Source organism: Fusarium keratoplasticum, chromosome 2 (genome assembly GCF_025433545.1).
Source record: "Fusarium keratoplasticum isolate Fu6.1 chromosome 2, whole genome shotgun sequence".
Classification (NCBI taxonomy): domain Eukaryota; kingdom Fungi; phylum Ascomycota; class Sordariomycetes; order Hypocreales; family Nectriaceae; genus Fusarium; species Fusarium keratoplasticum.
This window is the reverse complement of record NC_070530.1, coordinates 1227608-1241687: the sequence shown is the minus strand read 5'-3', so window position 1 is coordinate 1241687 and position 14080 is coordinate 1227608. Positions and strand designations below refer to the sequence as shown.

General features: G+C 54.2%; 7 protein-coding genes across 7 annotated transcripts; 3 read left to right on the top strand and 4 right to left on the bottom strand.

The window, feature by feature from the left end:
* Window positions 1-65: 65 nt before the first annotated feature.
* Window positions 66-1438, bottom strand: NCS57_00231900 (Leucine aminopeptidase 1; the record flags this gene model as incomplete). The annotated part of the gene is made up of 3 exons (XM_053052352.1): window positions 1181-1438; window positions 381-1118; window positions 66-329 (listed from the first exon to the last, which is right to left on the bottom strand). Exons 1-3 carry the CDS (start codon window positions 1355-1357, stop codon window positions 66-68), a joined length of 1179 nt encoding a protein of 392 aa, XP_052917598.1. The 5' UTR covers window positions 1358-1438.
* Window positions 1439-2754: 1316 nt separating this feature from the next.
* On the top strand, window positions 2755-4608 carry NCS57_00231800 (uncharacterized protein; the record flags this gene model as incomplete). The annotated part of the gene is made up of 1 exon (XM_053052351.1): window positions 2755-4608. One exon carries the CDS (start codon window positions 2755-2757, stop codon window positions 4606-4608), a length of 1854 nt encoding a protein of 617 aa, XP_052917597.1.
* Window positions 4609-4823: 215 nt separating this feature from the next.
* On the bottom strand, window positions 4824-5632 carry NCS57_00231700 (DNA replication complex GINS protein PSF2; the record flags this gene model as incomplete). The annotated part of the gene is made up of 2 exons (XM_053052350.1): window positions 4824-5468; window positions 5519-5632. 2 exons carry the CDS (start codon window positions 5630-5632, stop codon window positions 4824-4826), a joined length of 759 nt encoding a protein of 252 aa, XP_052917596.1.
* An 819-nt stretch (window positions 5633-6451) lies between these two features.
* On the top strand, window positions 6452-7594 carry NCS57_00231600 (uncharacterized protein; the record flags this gene model as incomplete). The annotated part of the gene is made up of 1 exon (XM_053052349.1): window positions 6452-7594. One exon carries the CDS (start codon window positions 6452-6454, stop codon window positions 7592-7594), a length of 1143 nt encoding a protein of 380 aa, XP_052917595.1.
* A 259-nt stretch (window positions 7595-7853) lies between these two features.
* Window positions 7854-9571, bottom strand: NCS57_00231500 (Proline--tRNA ligase; the record flags this gene model as incomplete). The annotated part of the gene is made up of 2 exons (XM_053052348.1): window positions 7854-9096; window positions 9150-9571. 2 exons carry the CDS (start codon window positions 9569-9571, stop codon window positions 7854-7856), a joined length of 1665 nt encoding a protein of 554 aa, XP_052917594.1.
* Window positions 9572-10162: 591 nt separating this feature from the next.
* Window positions 10163-12027, top strand: NCS57_00231400 (T-complex protein 1 subunit alpha; the record flags this gene model as incomplete). Its single annotated transcript, XM_053052347.1, has 3 exons — window positions 10163-10250; window positions 10364-10449; window positions 10504-12027. 3 exons carry the CDS (start codon window positions 10163-10165, stop codon window positions 12025-12027), a joined length of 1698 nt encoding a protein of 565 aa, XP_052917593.1.
* Window positions 12028-12629: 602 nt separating this feature from the next.
* On the bottom strand, window positions 12630-13561 carry NCS57_00231300 (Cytochrome b-c1 complex subunit Rieske, mitochondrial; the record flags this gene model as incomplete). The annotated part of the gene is made up of 4 exons (XM_053052346.1): window positions 12630-12811; window positions 12867-13017; window positions 13071-13159; window positions 13279-13561. The coding sequence occupies 4 exons, from the start codon at window positions 13559-13561 to the stop codon at window positions 12630-12632; spliced, it is 705 nt and encodes a 234-aa protein (XP_052917592.1).
* Window positions 13562-14080: the final 519 nt, after the last annotated feature.

The following is a 14080-nucleotide window of genomic DNA, read 5'->3' as shown; positions in this document are numbered from 1 at the left end:
GATCCGTAGGATGCATTTGTCCTCTAGCAAACCCAAATAACATGCCAAGGAATCTATCAACTCCTCTAGAGATCACCCCGATCCTCGGAGCTGTCAGAGAAATCGTAGAAGCCCAGCTCATAGACCAGGCCAAGAGTCATGCGGGCATGCTCAAGCATATGATCGAAAGAAAGGTACTTGATGTTGTCGTCGGTGGTGTGGATATGAGGGTCGGAGTACTCAAAGGCGGACTCGATAACGAAGGCGGAAGGATAGCCGGCCTTGGAGGCAGAAGCATGGTCAGAGCAGGCATAGCCACACTTGGTCTCGACCCAGGGAATGTTGCAGTACTAGATAGAGGTTAGCGAAAGGACCTAGTATTAATTCAAGGGTATACAAACCTCTTCAACGACGGTCTTGATGAAGGTAGTCAGACCAGGGTCGACGAAGTCGGTGATGACACCAACGCTCTCGGGCTGACCGGCGTCAAGGGTCTTCTGGACATAACCAGTCATGTCCTGCTGCAGCATAGCCTTGACGTCGCGGCCGCTCTGCTCGTATGACTGGAAGATGGCCTGGCTACCGAGCAATCCACCCTCCTCGGCAGAGTACCAGTGGAACTCGATAGTGTTGGGGGCCTTGCCGTCGACAACATCCTTGGAGTTGAGGAGAGCACGGAACACTTCCATGATGGTGACAGTACCGCTACCATCGTCATCGGCGCCAGGAGCGGCTAGGATGGAAGGCAGGAACAGGTTGATGGAGTCTTGGTGAGCGCCGATAACAACGGTGCTGTTAGACTGGCCGGGGATGGTGGCAATGACCGAGTGCTGCTGCCAGATGTGGGGGAAGCTCTCGGCATAGACGGTATCCTGGGCGCCAGCGTCCTTGATGATCTGGTTCACCTTCTCAAGAACCCAGTCAGAGGACTGGAGGCCGTACTGTGACTTGTAGTATCGAGTGTGGAAGCTGGTCAACTTTTCGAGATTGGCCTTCATGTTCTTCTTCTCGAGGTTCTTGGAGAGGTCGGCAACTTCATCCTGCTTGACGCACTTCTTGGGAAAGGAGACGGTCTGGGCGTTGAGGCGCGTGGAACCGAGCGATGGGGTATCGGTGATGTCCATGAAGCGCTGGCCATTCTATCGAGGCATTAGCGGACTTGTCGGCGTGCAACTATCGTGTCCTAGAACGGTATACGTACGCGACGCAGCTCCCACTTCTGCTCCTCAGTAACCCATTGGGTCTTGCCGGGCGCGGTCTCGATGAGGTAGAGCTCGTCAGGCTTGAGAATGACGTTATCGGCCTCGGCGGTTTCGATGAACCGAGCGGAGATGGCGGGCAGACAAGCTGCCAGGAGAGAGGCTTGCGAGAACTTCATATTGATTAGGATGATAGGTTGTAGGGAAGATGATGCTAGGGAAAAGAAATGGAGGAGGAAAGATGGTTGAGAGAGGTTGATGGAGGAGCTGTCAGAGAAGCCTGGGATCGGAGGCAGCTTAAGCAGGTACCATGACAATCACGTAAGGTGCCTGCCGTTTTAGGTTCATGCATCGGCATGGCTTGGTCGTGTGACGCACCCGGAAGCTACGATGTGGAGACCCGGTTGCTATGCGGGGGACCAAGATCCATATCCGAGCATCTCACAAGCTGCCTATCTGTAGGATTCACGGGCGAATGGATAGTAGATAGATATTGGATACTCTGATAAAGATCATTCTCCTCTATCTCTTATTTTCTTGTTAAACATGTCAAGTTGCCATGTCTTCTCTCGGCATCTCACACCAAGATTCCCATGAGACATCCCGAGGCCGGCGATAACGGTGGAGCGTCTGTGAGCCAATGAGATCGCCGGGATCAATGCGCCATGTGCGGCATCATGGGAACTGTCGAGGGAGCACTCATGTTAACAGTCATGGATCAATGTGCCTATTGGTGGGAGGATACAATGCATTTCATGGCCAATCATGATGACTTTCTTTATCCCATGTCTGACAATAGCTTTGTCGAGCACGACCCCAAGGCTCAATGACCACCTTCTTTCATCTTCAAAGGATGCATTCCCCCAAGTCTACTCCCACTAAGTGCAACTTGCATGTTACTATTCAATATCTACAAAGGATAAGAAACAATTGACACGACCATAGAGATCCCTTTCTCATAGCTACAAGCACAGAATATACATCTTCTGTCTACATATTAAGAGAGATCATGACGAGATGCCTTGTCCATTCCGTTTCGTTGACACACATTCATAGCCACGATCTCACATTCATGTCTTTCTTCCCTGTTGTCTAAGGAAAAGGCCCATGTGACATAGTCTTTTCATCTTCCCTTCAGACCCCTTCCAAAATTGTCTTTGTTCACCTTCTTCTTTCCCAAAACAGCACCATGAGAACAAGAAATGGACGAAAAGTAGCCCAAACGAGTTTCTGAGAGCGTGCCTTTGTTGCCCAGAGATCTATGCTCACCAACGAAAGACCGTTATGTTCAATGACTCATTGGTGTTCGTGGTTTACCATCGCCTTTCATCATGGGCTCAAGGGAATCTTTGTTTGGAAGAAAGAAACTCCAAACGGTTCTGACAATGAGCAGGCTTTGGGGGCATATTCGTATACTTCAAATCAGTAATAAAAGATGTCGTTCATCTCCCAATCTCAGAACATCATCACGCAGCTCACCATCAAAAGCATATAGCAACAGTGGAGTTCTGGCAACTCACATTTTCCTACAATCTATACCCAAAACACTGACTGCTTTCCCCCATCAACCATCACAATGCCTTCCAGAAGGAACACATCAGCTGCTAGCCAGCCTGCAATCGTCACGCCGACCGAAACACCCCTGCGGCAGACCCGAGCTCGCTCGAAGCTCAACAACTCCCCTCGCCTCATGACTGGTCTCGACCATCGTGGACGAGCCGTTGACCCTCTTTCGACAGACCCCGAGAACATCATCTTCGACGATGTGGTCAGGAAGCTTCGTCGCAAGAAGAAGATCATCTTTCGGCACGGGAGCGAGATTCCCGAGTCTCCGACAAATAATGTCAAGGCTGCGAAGCGCGCCCAGTTAAGAAAGAAGGTTCCTGCCGTTTCCCCCGCGTCGGTTGCCTCTTCTTCTCATTCTCGATCCACGTCCTCAAGCTCATCCGATCCGGATCCAGACGGCGGAGCGCCCCTTAACCCTCAGTCCTCCTCCTCAAGCTCCTCCGATTCAGACTCGGATGGTGGTGTGCCCCTAACTTCTCGATCCCCGTCCGAGAGCTCTTCGGACTCAGATTCAGATGGCGGCGTACCCCTCAATTCTGCAAGCCAGTCTTCGTCTTCTGGGCTCGAGAGTGGCCATGCCACCTACGGCTCCTCAGCCTCCCGATCCCTCTTGTCCTCGGGTCCCTCCCACCATTCTGGTGCTTCTCACCACTCGGATCACTCCGGCTCTGGTCCCTCCGGTGCCGGTGCCAGTGCACCTTTGGGAGATGATGACCTGGGTTCGGCCAGCCAGCCTCGGCCTAGTCCTTCCATTCGGGGTACACCAAACCAGCCTGAGCCCCGTGAAAGGCTTCCACCTCGGGTCCCTTGCCCTACCCCTGCCTCAGATGCCAGTGAGGACACTTCTATGGAGAACGGCGTCGAAACGATCAAGACCCTTCCCCTTCTTCCTAGTAACGCTGTCCAGGGTTTCGAGTTTCGGGATTGGTATTCGAACCGATTTAGTGAGCCACCCACAAGGAAGCCCAGTCCGGAAGATGTCAGGTTGACTACCGTCGACAAGACTGGTAGCGTCGTTGCCGTGGCAGGCGATTCCAACCCGCCAACACTCTCCGACGATGACGGAGACCAGTCACCTCGGGCAGCCACACGTCGCACCCGAGCCGGCTGCGCTGCTGACTCTCTCCGTAAGCGGCGACGATCTAAAGACGACGGGAGCGCTCCCCAGGCAGCCAAGAAGCCCCGAGTGGAGGAACCTATCTCCTTCTCTCGCACATTCAGTCTTCCCTACGATGACGAGAGCGATATCGCGCCCCAAATACTCGACCGCGTTGAGGAGAAGGAGGAGGAGGATATTTTCTACTCCCCCACGTACGATATCCCCGTCACCGAGCAGAGCGACATCAACCCGATCCCTTCACCGGTGCTCACCACTACCAAGATCCCCGGGCTTGCCTTCCTGGAGACCCAGAATGTAAGCATCACCACTGACAACGTGAGCCCCAAGGTTCTAACACCTATCGAGGCCCCGGCTGATTTCGACAGCGAAGTTCCGGGGCTGTACGGGTCTGGTAAGAGACCGCGCCTGCACTATGACTGGTATGAGCAGTACCATAGGTTTGGCCCCGATTGTAAAAAGGTCCACGGCTGCCGACATGGCCAATTCTGCCACGAGTGCCATGCCGACTGGCACAAGGCCTGGTCCCATTTCTTCAAGAGGCAAGACGAGGTAGACGATGAGGTGGCTGCCACGGCCAACTATGACATCCGCAAGGGGTATCTAGGGATAGCACTGGGATTCGAGCATAGTCCAAAACCAGTGATTGAACCAATCCCTCCCCGTGGAGGCAAGATACGAACCCACCCTGCTCGGATTGCCAAGGAGAAGCTAGCTTTGATGAAGAGGATGGCAGAGTCAGGTTGAAAGAAGGGTGAAGGATCTGGGTGTGCATCGGATTGGAGTTCATGGGTTGCTTCTGCTTGCTTTGAATAATTAGACTTGGTGTTCGTTGCATCATTAAACTGGGAGTTCATAGACAGGATAATAACTGGTTTTGACTTACACTTCTCGCCCTTCCAATACCTCCCATGCTTGTGAGTTTCACTTGTGAATCGAAAATGGTTACGCCGAGTCTGGGCTCACAGTCCCATGTCCTCGTCGCTCGCCTCATCAGACTCCCGACCGCCACGTTCTTCATCTTCCTCTCTTCGTGACACTTCCACACTCGCACCAATCTTTCTCACTCCTTCAACAACACCAATGACGAAGCCTCTGCTCTCTGCAAGCTCCATAGCGCCCACTCCTCGCAAACTCATGACGCCATCCACGCCGCTCTCCAGCTGAGCCGTACTGGACCGCATCTTGGCAGCTCTCACCTCCTGCAAGTCACGTAGAAGAGACCGCACCTCGGATGAGGATGTGATGTCATCTTGGGCGTGCGCGAGGAGCATCTCTGCGACCTCAAACCAGTGGTAGGGCAAGGCTCCTGGGGGTGCTTCTGAGGTGCAAGACGGCAAAAACGGCGGTGACAAAACAGTATCATCCATTCCAAATGGGTTTAATCTTCGCGCATTCCCTTGGCCGTCTGCTCGCACGGGTGGTGGCGGGGGCGGCGCCCAGCCTTTGGGGTCGATATTGATTTCGTGATTGATGATGTCGCGTAGGGAGTCGGGATGGAGCCAAGGCGGCGGCACAATATTCGCTCGTCTCTGCTTCTTGAGTAGGATCGCAAGCCATAGCGGCAGATTACTTCGATGCGGCGGTCGAAGAGTCGGTGTTGAGCCCTATGCACGAGGTCAAAAACCAAGCATTTAACGCGACGGGACGCGCTCACACCAAGAAGATCAATGCTCTCGAGGCGCTGACGGGGAACTACGGTGACGAGCTCCATTTCGCACAAGAAGGCGACCTCGGAGGGGATCAGCCCCGAAGGTAGCGGCAATGCCATTTCGGTCGATGATTTCGAGGTATGAAGTTGGTCAAGTTGAGTTGATGGAGGAATTTCACAAGCTACAAAAAGCTGCCCCTCTTCGCGTTGGACGTTGCATTGACCGAGTCAACCCCACCACAACTACAGCCATCTATTATATTGTCGATTGGACTCGATCTGTGACTTGAGCAATCATTTCTTATTTCGCCGACTTTATGTTGGGAGACCTTGAGGTCTTTGCCCTGGACTTGTCAATTGTTTAACTGCTCTATTGTTCCGGCAGCTTCTACAACTGCCCGTGGTCAAGTATTCTTCCTCCTACATCTGAAATGTATCCTTGGATGTTTGTCAAAGAAGCATGTAGATATTTCCGTTTTATTTCACACGTTTAACGGTTTGTTGTTCCCCATCAAACAAGAACATTCTGGAACCGTTATAAACGCGCCCTTCAGCTGTCAAATGTACCTTGACATTGTCTTGTCCAATAGACCATTCTGTACTCCACGTACATGTAGCAGATCAGCCGAGGACCATTCAAGCGTACCCTCTCCCAAGCAACATGTGAAGACGCATCTATACATTTTCAGCAACTCATGGCATCTATACATCCATGATAAAACACCTGATGGCCCTTTTCTGCTTGACCGAGTGCGTCATCGGCGTGTGCAGGGTAGCGTCGGTCCCCCACCTCCGATGTGGGGCCGCCGTGTAAAGGGCGCGGCCAACATCGAGACCGGAGTATAAGTAAATCATTGAACAAGATACTACTTTTCACTAACTCCGATTTCACTAGTCACTTCTCTACCGAAGCTTCAGTTTCTTCCTACCAATCCAATCATGGCCTCCCACAAGGACCTCCCGCCCGTCTCCTCCCCATCCCTCATCCTCGCAAACCCCACCTCCGAGGAGCGCCTCCGCGTCTGGAAGGCCACCCACCCCCATTGGGGCTCAGCTCTTACGATTGAAGACTATATCCGTCGTGAGGATGACAACCTGGAAGCTCCTCTTGCTCGGGACGGTGGTGTCACCAGCTGGATCTTGACTGACGGCAACCTCCCCGCCGATGGCCGCCCAATCCTGTCTTCCTGCGAGACATACAAGAAGAGAGCTCTTGTTTCTAGCAAGGAGGGCGCTGTTAGAGAGGGCACTGCCTATGGTGTGGCCAGCGTCTTTACTTTTGTCGAGTGCCGAGGAAAGGGATACGCCAGCAAGATGATGTCCTTGCTCGCGGAGGAACTCCGAGGCCGACAGCAAAAGAACCAAGGAGATGCTGACTTCTCAGTCCTTTGGTCAGACGTGGGCAAGAAGTTCTACAATGCCGTCGGATGGAAGCCCTTTGAAAGCACATACCTCGAGGTCCCAGCCACCAAGAGCGAGCCAACTTCCAACTCGGCCCTGAAGCTCATCACCGTGGACGACCTCCCCGCGCTGGCAGACCGAGATGATAAGCTCATCCGAAACAAGATTGCCTCCTCATCCTCTCAGATCCGCGCTGCTGTACTCCCCGACCTCACAACCCTTAGGTGGCACCTACACCGCGAGAACTTCATGTGCAAGCACATCTTCTCTCGTATTCCTACCACCCACGGCGCAATCTACACGCCCCCTGAGGCCCCCAACTCCAGGATTTGGGCTATCTGGACCCGAAGCTTCTACGGAGGCCTGGAGAAGCCAGAGAAGAATACTATTCACGTCATCCGCTTGGTGATTGAGGATGAGAGCATCTCAGACGAAGCGCTTGCTGCTGGTCTCCGAGCCATTGGGAACGCTGCCCAGAAGGAAGCTGCCGAGTGGTTGTGCTCTAAGGTGGAGATCTGGAACCCTGAGGATCGGATCCGACGGGTGACCGAAGGGATCCAGGAGCTTGGAGCCAAGTTTATCGTCAGAGAGAGTGAGAATCTTGCCAGTATGCATTGGTTCGGAGAGAACTCAATCGAAGAGGTTGAGTGGGTTGCCAATGAGAAGTTTGCCTGGTGTTAAACCTGGCAGTTAATTACTGGGAATTGGTCACTATAGACTTTGAAAGCATAGAAAAGAGGTGTTAGGTAGACCAACGAGATTCATAAGCATTCGTCATCTCTACGATCTATCTTCTGTTCTACGTGTTATTCCCTTTTTCCGCCCCCACCCGCTCCCCTTTTCATAATCACATCACATCAAGCCGTAATCACAGGTGTATCATAAACATGCCAGGCCAACGCCTTCCCGCTCCCTGACTAGAAATTCCCATTCATCTCCTCTAGTAGCTTCGTCCAAACATGGTCCACTTATCCGCCTTGCTCTCACACTCGGGGTTGAGACACTTGGTCTCGCCAGGGACAATACCCTCAGGCTGCTCGAAAGGAACACAAAGACTCTTCATGCCCATAGTGGCAGCCTTTTGGCCGTCGGGGACATCAGGCTGGTCGTCGGCACGGGTGGTAAGCTCCTTGATGCGGTCCTCGCACTTGGGCTCACCGCAGAAAGGAATGAGAACAACGTTCTTGTTGTCGAGGGCAGGGAGGACTTCGTCCCAGTTAGTGATCTTGAGGCGGTGCTCCCGGAAGGCAGTCTCAGCCTTGTTGTACATGTCGTCGTGGATGGTGTCGAGAAGCTCGGGGATCTTGGTGGCGATATCGGCAATAGGGATGGTGCCCTTCTCACCAGTGTCACGTCGAGCATAGCTGACAACCTCCTTAGCAGCGTCCTTGGGACCAAACTCCAGTCGGACGGGAACACCCTTCAGCTCCCAGTCGTTGAACTTCCAAGCAGGAGTGTAACCCTCCCGCCAGTCCGACTCGACACGGACACCAGCCTTCTTGAGGGTGGCTCGGATCTCATCAACCTGCTCCTCGTGCTGCTTGCGGGCCTCGGGGGTGGTGTTCTTGTTGATACCGACAGGGATGATAATAGCCTGGGTCTTGGCGACACGGGGAGGAAGGACGAGACCCTTGTCGTCACCGTGAATCATGACCATGACGCCAATGACACGGGTCGACAGACCCCAAGAGTTCTGCCAGACGTGAATGTGAGAGCCCTTGTTGTGGGGATCCTCAACGGTGATATCGAACATCTTGCTGAAGTTCTGGCCGAGGGCGTGCGAGGTAGCGCCCTGAATACCACGGCCGTTGGAAGGAATATAACCCTCCACAGTGGTAGTGTAGTAACCACCAGCGAACTTCTCATTCTCAGTCTTTCGGCCGCGAACGACGGGGACGGCAAGGAGCTTCTCGTAGACACCGGCATAGAGCTCAAGGATCTCCAGCACCTCAACGCCAGCAAGCTCCTCAGTCAGATGAGCAGTGTGACCCTCCTGCCAGAGGAACTCTCGAGTTCGAAGGAAAGGGGTAGTTTGCTTAGCCTCCCAGCGGACGACAGAGTTCCACTGGTTGAGACGGAGGGGAAGGTCTCGGTGGCTGCGAATCCACTTGGAGTAGTAGGGGTACATGACGGCTTCGGAGGTAGGACGAACTGCAACGGGAACCTCGAGGTCCTTGTCGCCACTGTTCAAAAGTAAGCATGGGTATATCGGAAGGGCTCCCGATGAAGCACTTACGCCTTGGTAACCCAAGCCAACTCAGGGGCGAAACCCTCGACGTGATCCTTCTCCTTCTCGAGCGACTTGGAGGAAAGGAACATGGGGAAGTTGGTCTCGTCGACACCCATCTCCTCGATATGGGCCTGGAACCATTTTCGGATCTCATTCCAGATGTGCATGGCGAGAGGACGGAGAACGAAGAAACCCGAGATCTCGGTATAGTACTCGACCATCTCGGCCTTGAGGACAACCTCCTGGTACCATTGTGGGAAATTCTCAGCCTTGGAAACAGTGATGCCGATGATGTCGTCCGTCTTCTTGCCTCCAACGACGGGAAGGCTAGCCTGCTTGGCGGCCTTTGCAGCCTTCTCGGCGGCGAGGCGGGCCTGCTTCTCGGCCTTCTTCAAGGCGCTCTTGGACTGCTCGGGGGCGCCGTCCATTGTGATGCGAAAATCGGGTGTTGAAGTGAAGATGAAGAGGAAAGATAGAATAGAAGATGCAGGCTTTATAGTCAGCCGAGAGCAGCCTTGAAGGTCCGTGAAAATACGGGAATAACTCGACCGGAGCGAATCTTGGGGGGAGAAGAAAGAAGAAATGCTTCGGAGTGTGAGTCGAAGTCGAGGTCGGACATGACTCTGTGCCCCGCACTCGCAGTCAAGGGAGAGTCGTGCGGGAAGGAAGGAGGGGCACGGCACCACTAGCCAAAAATTCAGGCCTGACACGCGCCCAGCCAATGGCACCAACAGCCGCTGAGCTGCACCGACAGCAGGGCAGGAGCCAGGGGTTCAGGTGGTCCGTGCTATCTTCTGTCAACTGCCCTTGCTCGGGGCCAACGTCCAACGCACAGCGCTGTACCCGGCGCCGGAACAACCGGGCATCCGGGGAAAAAAGTCGGAGGGGCAGCCAGCGTACGGAGCTTCACAGCTTCTGGTAGCCTGGGCAGAATTTCCTGACGCTTCGCAAGCCCTCTCTCTCCCTCCCCACGTTGACGAAGCCGCCATTCCCCGTCAACGCTACCGATAGCTGCAGCCATGGCTTCCATGTTCGAGCAGCCCCGAAACGGCACCCTTTTCCTGGGTGGCCAGAAGATCTCTGGTTCTGATATTAGAGACCAAAACGGTATGTGTCTTGTCCCGCCTTTCTGCTAGGTGTTAGGGGGGAAGTGGGGGGAAGCATCGAGACCGATGTTTGATATTGGTAATATCAAGACTACACATACTGACACGGCGCAGTTCTTGCTACCCAGGCGATCGCAAATGTTGTCAAGAGTTCCTTCGGCCCCAGCGGCCTCGACAAGATGATGGTGGACGATATTGGCGTAGGCAACTCCGATCCCCTGTCGCCTTCTCACATCCTTCTCACACTGCACTAGGATGTTACTGTCACCAACGATGGTGCCACGATTCTCAGCCTTCTCGACGTCGAGCACCCCGCCGGCAAGATCCTCGTCGACCTTGCGCAACAACAAGACAAGGAGGTCGGTGACGGCACCACCTCTGTTGTCCTGATCGCCGCCGAGCTTCTGCGACGAGGAAACGAGCTCATGAAGAACCGAATACACCCTACCACCATTATTACCGGTTACCGACTTGCCCTGCGAGAAGCTGTCAAGTACCTCAACGAGAACATCAGCACCAAGGTCGATGACCTCGGTCGGGAATCGCTCATCAACATCGCCAAGACCTCCATGTCCAGCAAGATTATTGGTGCCGACTCCGACTTCTTTGCCGACATGGTTGTCGATGCTATGCAGGCTGTCAAGTCTACCAACAACCGAAATGAGGTCAAATACCCCGTCAAGGCCGTCAACATCCTCAAGGCCCACGGCAAGAGCACTCTGGAGTCGGTCCTGGTTAAGGGTTACGCCCTGAACTGCACCGTTGCTTCACAAGCGATGCCTACACGGATTCAGGATGCCAAGATTGCTGTTTTGGATATGAACCTGCAAAAGGAGCGCATGAAGCTCGGCGTTCAGATCACCGTGGACGACCCCCAACAGCTGGAGCAGATCCGAGCTCGTGAGTCGGGCATGATTCTTGAGAGGGTAGAGATGATCCTGAAGGCGGGCGCCAACGTTATCCTGACCACCAAGGGTATTGACGACCTCGTGCTGAAGACATTTGTTGAGAAGGGTGCTATGGGTGTGCGAAGATGCAAGAAGGAGGATCTCCGACGAATTGCACGAGCGACCGGCGCCACTCTCCTCAGCACACTCTCTGACCTGAATGGCGACGAGAAGTTCGATCCTTCATACTTGGGTTATGCCGAGGAGGTTGTCCAGGAGCGCATCTCGGACGACGAGTGCATCCTGATCAAGGGTACCAAGGCTCACTCTTCTGCCTCGTGCATTCTCCGTGGCCCCAACGACTTCACCCTCGACGAGATGGAGCGCTCTGTTCACGACTCTCTGTGCGCTGTGAAGCGAACCCTTGAGAGTGGAAGCATCGTCCCTGGCGGTGGTGCTGTTGAGACTGCCCTCCACATCTACCTTGAGGAGTTTGCCGGCACCGTCGGCTCTCGGGAACAGCTCGCCATCGGTGAGTTTGCGCAGTCCCTCCTCGTCATCCCCAAGACCTTGGCCGTCAACGCCGCCAAGGACGCCGCCGAGCTCGTGGCCCAGCTGCGATCAAGGCACGCCCTGTCGCAGCGCATCCAGGAGGGCGACGGAAGCGAGGACGAGAAGACGATTGCGCGCAAGAAGGGCTACAAGAACTACGGCCTGGACCTCGCGCGCGGCAAGGTCGTGGACGAGATCAAGATTGGCGTACTGGAGCCCAGCATCAGCAAGATCCGGCAGCTCAAGAGTGCCGTCGAGGCCTGCATCAGCATCATGCGCATTGATACCCTGATCAAGTTGGATCCTGAGCAGCCGGCGGATGACGGACATGGCCATTAGATGAATAATGAGTTCGGACAGGGTCAGGTATAGAATTCAAAAGCTGGCAATTGTCTGTTCATGTGTAATCTGTAACTGTTCTTTCGTGAGGCCAAGATCTATGCACGGGAGTCACGATGAGATGCAAGACTGCATTTGACATGTTGGGCACTCTGTGTGAACATGAACATGATGAAATGAAATATTGACATATATCGCTCTTGGGTTCATGAATTGAGTCTTGAAGTTGGGCAGTTGACTGTTGAGAAGCGGTACAAAACCTAGTGTAAACATCTCAATGAATGGACACAAATGCAGATATCGACTTGGCACGCACGTGAGATACGCAATGAAATTCAATTAGTACAACGTCTCTCACGGGAGATCGCATCTTGCACTTGTTCCCACTCTTTCCCCTCGAATCCTCTTTGAGCCTGTCGACTGAATTTTCCTAGGACGTTTTATTTTTATACAATGGACTCAAGGCCACGTCTAAGAAATCAGCAACTTGCGCCCACCGGGGCCTTGGTGTGTGTGTCCGCCCGCCAGTCTAATGCTCCATCAACTCTTCTCTTCCCCTTCCTTATAAAAAAGAATACTCTTACATCCCACGGGGATCCCGCTTAACCGACGACCAGCTTGCCATCCTCGGGGAAATCGTACTCGGGGATCTCGAGGTTGAGAGGGGCAGGACCCTTCCTTATTCGGCCGGAGATGTCGTAGTGAGAACCGTGGCAAGGGCAGAACCAGCCACCATAGTCACCGGCCTCGCCGATGGGGACACAACCCAGATGGGTGCAGACACCTGCCGACATGTTAGCATCCATCATCAAAGCATTGATGACCTAGGCATCACGTACCCAGCATGACAAGCCACTCGGGGTCCTTGACACGCGCGCTGTCCTCCTCGGGGTCTCGCAGGGAGGAGATGTTGACCTTGTTCGCCAAGTCGATCTCCTCCTGAGTTCGGTGTCGGATGAAGACGGGCTTGCCTCGCCACTTGATAATGACCTGCGCCCGTTTAGTGATGCTGCCATGATGATCCGGAACCCTTTCCAACTCACGTTCTTGCCCTCGGGGATGGTGCTCAGATCAACCTCAACCTTGGCCATGGCCAGAACGTCGGCGGAAGCAGACATGTTGACGAGGAACTCTATCACACCAACGTCAGCAAATCATCAATTGGCCATGCTGGATGCCGTGCCATCAGCCAGCAACGCCAATTGCATCCCAATGGCACGGCATGCCCGCGTGAATCCGGATTCAACCCACCCTGGACGGTGCTCTTGGCACCAGCAGCGCTGACGGCACCGAGGGCGCCAACCATGAAGTACGAGTAGAGCTTGTTCTTGCTCTCGCTGCCGGAGGAGACGTAGGCACCAAAGTTGGGGATCTTGGAGCCCTTGGTCTCGCCCTTGAAGGGGCTCGAGTAGGCGGCCGAGGCGGCAGCGCTGTCGGGGCGGACGGCGGTGGTGCTGAGGGCGCGCACAGCAGGGACGGCGGGCCTGGCAGCCGCGCGCAGGCAGAGGCGGGAAGCGGTCGCGAGGGACGCCATCGTGAAGGAGGAGGTCGTGGGGTGTGGCGTGTCGTGGATGAAGGGGTCGTCTCCAAGGGAAGGTTGAGGTCTTTTCCTTGGTGTGGTATCGGCTGATGATGCTTTGCCGAAAGTTTTGGGTGAAAAGTGCGGCCTGAGGCTGCAAATCAGCTTCGAGCTCGGAAATTGGAGACTCGTCATTGGCCCGGCCACTTTCGGGTGGGGCTTCCGGACTCTCCCGGGGCATCTGGGTTCTCTGGGAGCTTTCGCCATCACGAGGATTGACCCAATAGAGACAGTCATTGCCACGCAAAACCACATATTGAAGTGCTGAAATATGAGCAATTGGCCCTTGCACACTGTCAATACCATCTTTCACACTTTCCACGGCTCAATGGATCCAGCTTGCTGTTGATGCGAGGTTCATTCAATGACCAATCAGCGAACGACCCTTTCGTCCGTCACTCTAACAAGGCCTGGCCATACCCTTGTCAAGCCCAACATGATACAACAAATCCATGATATCTCCCACTCTAACAA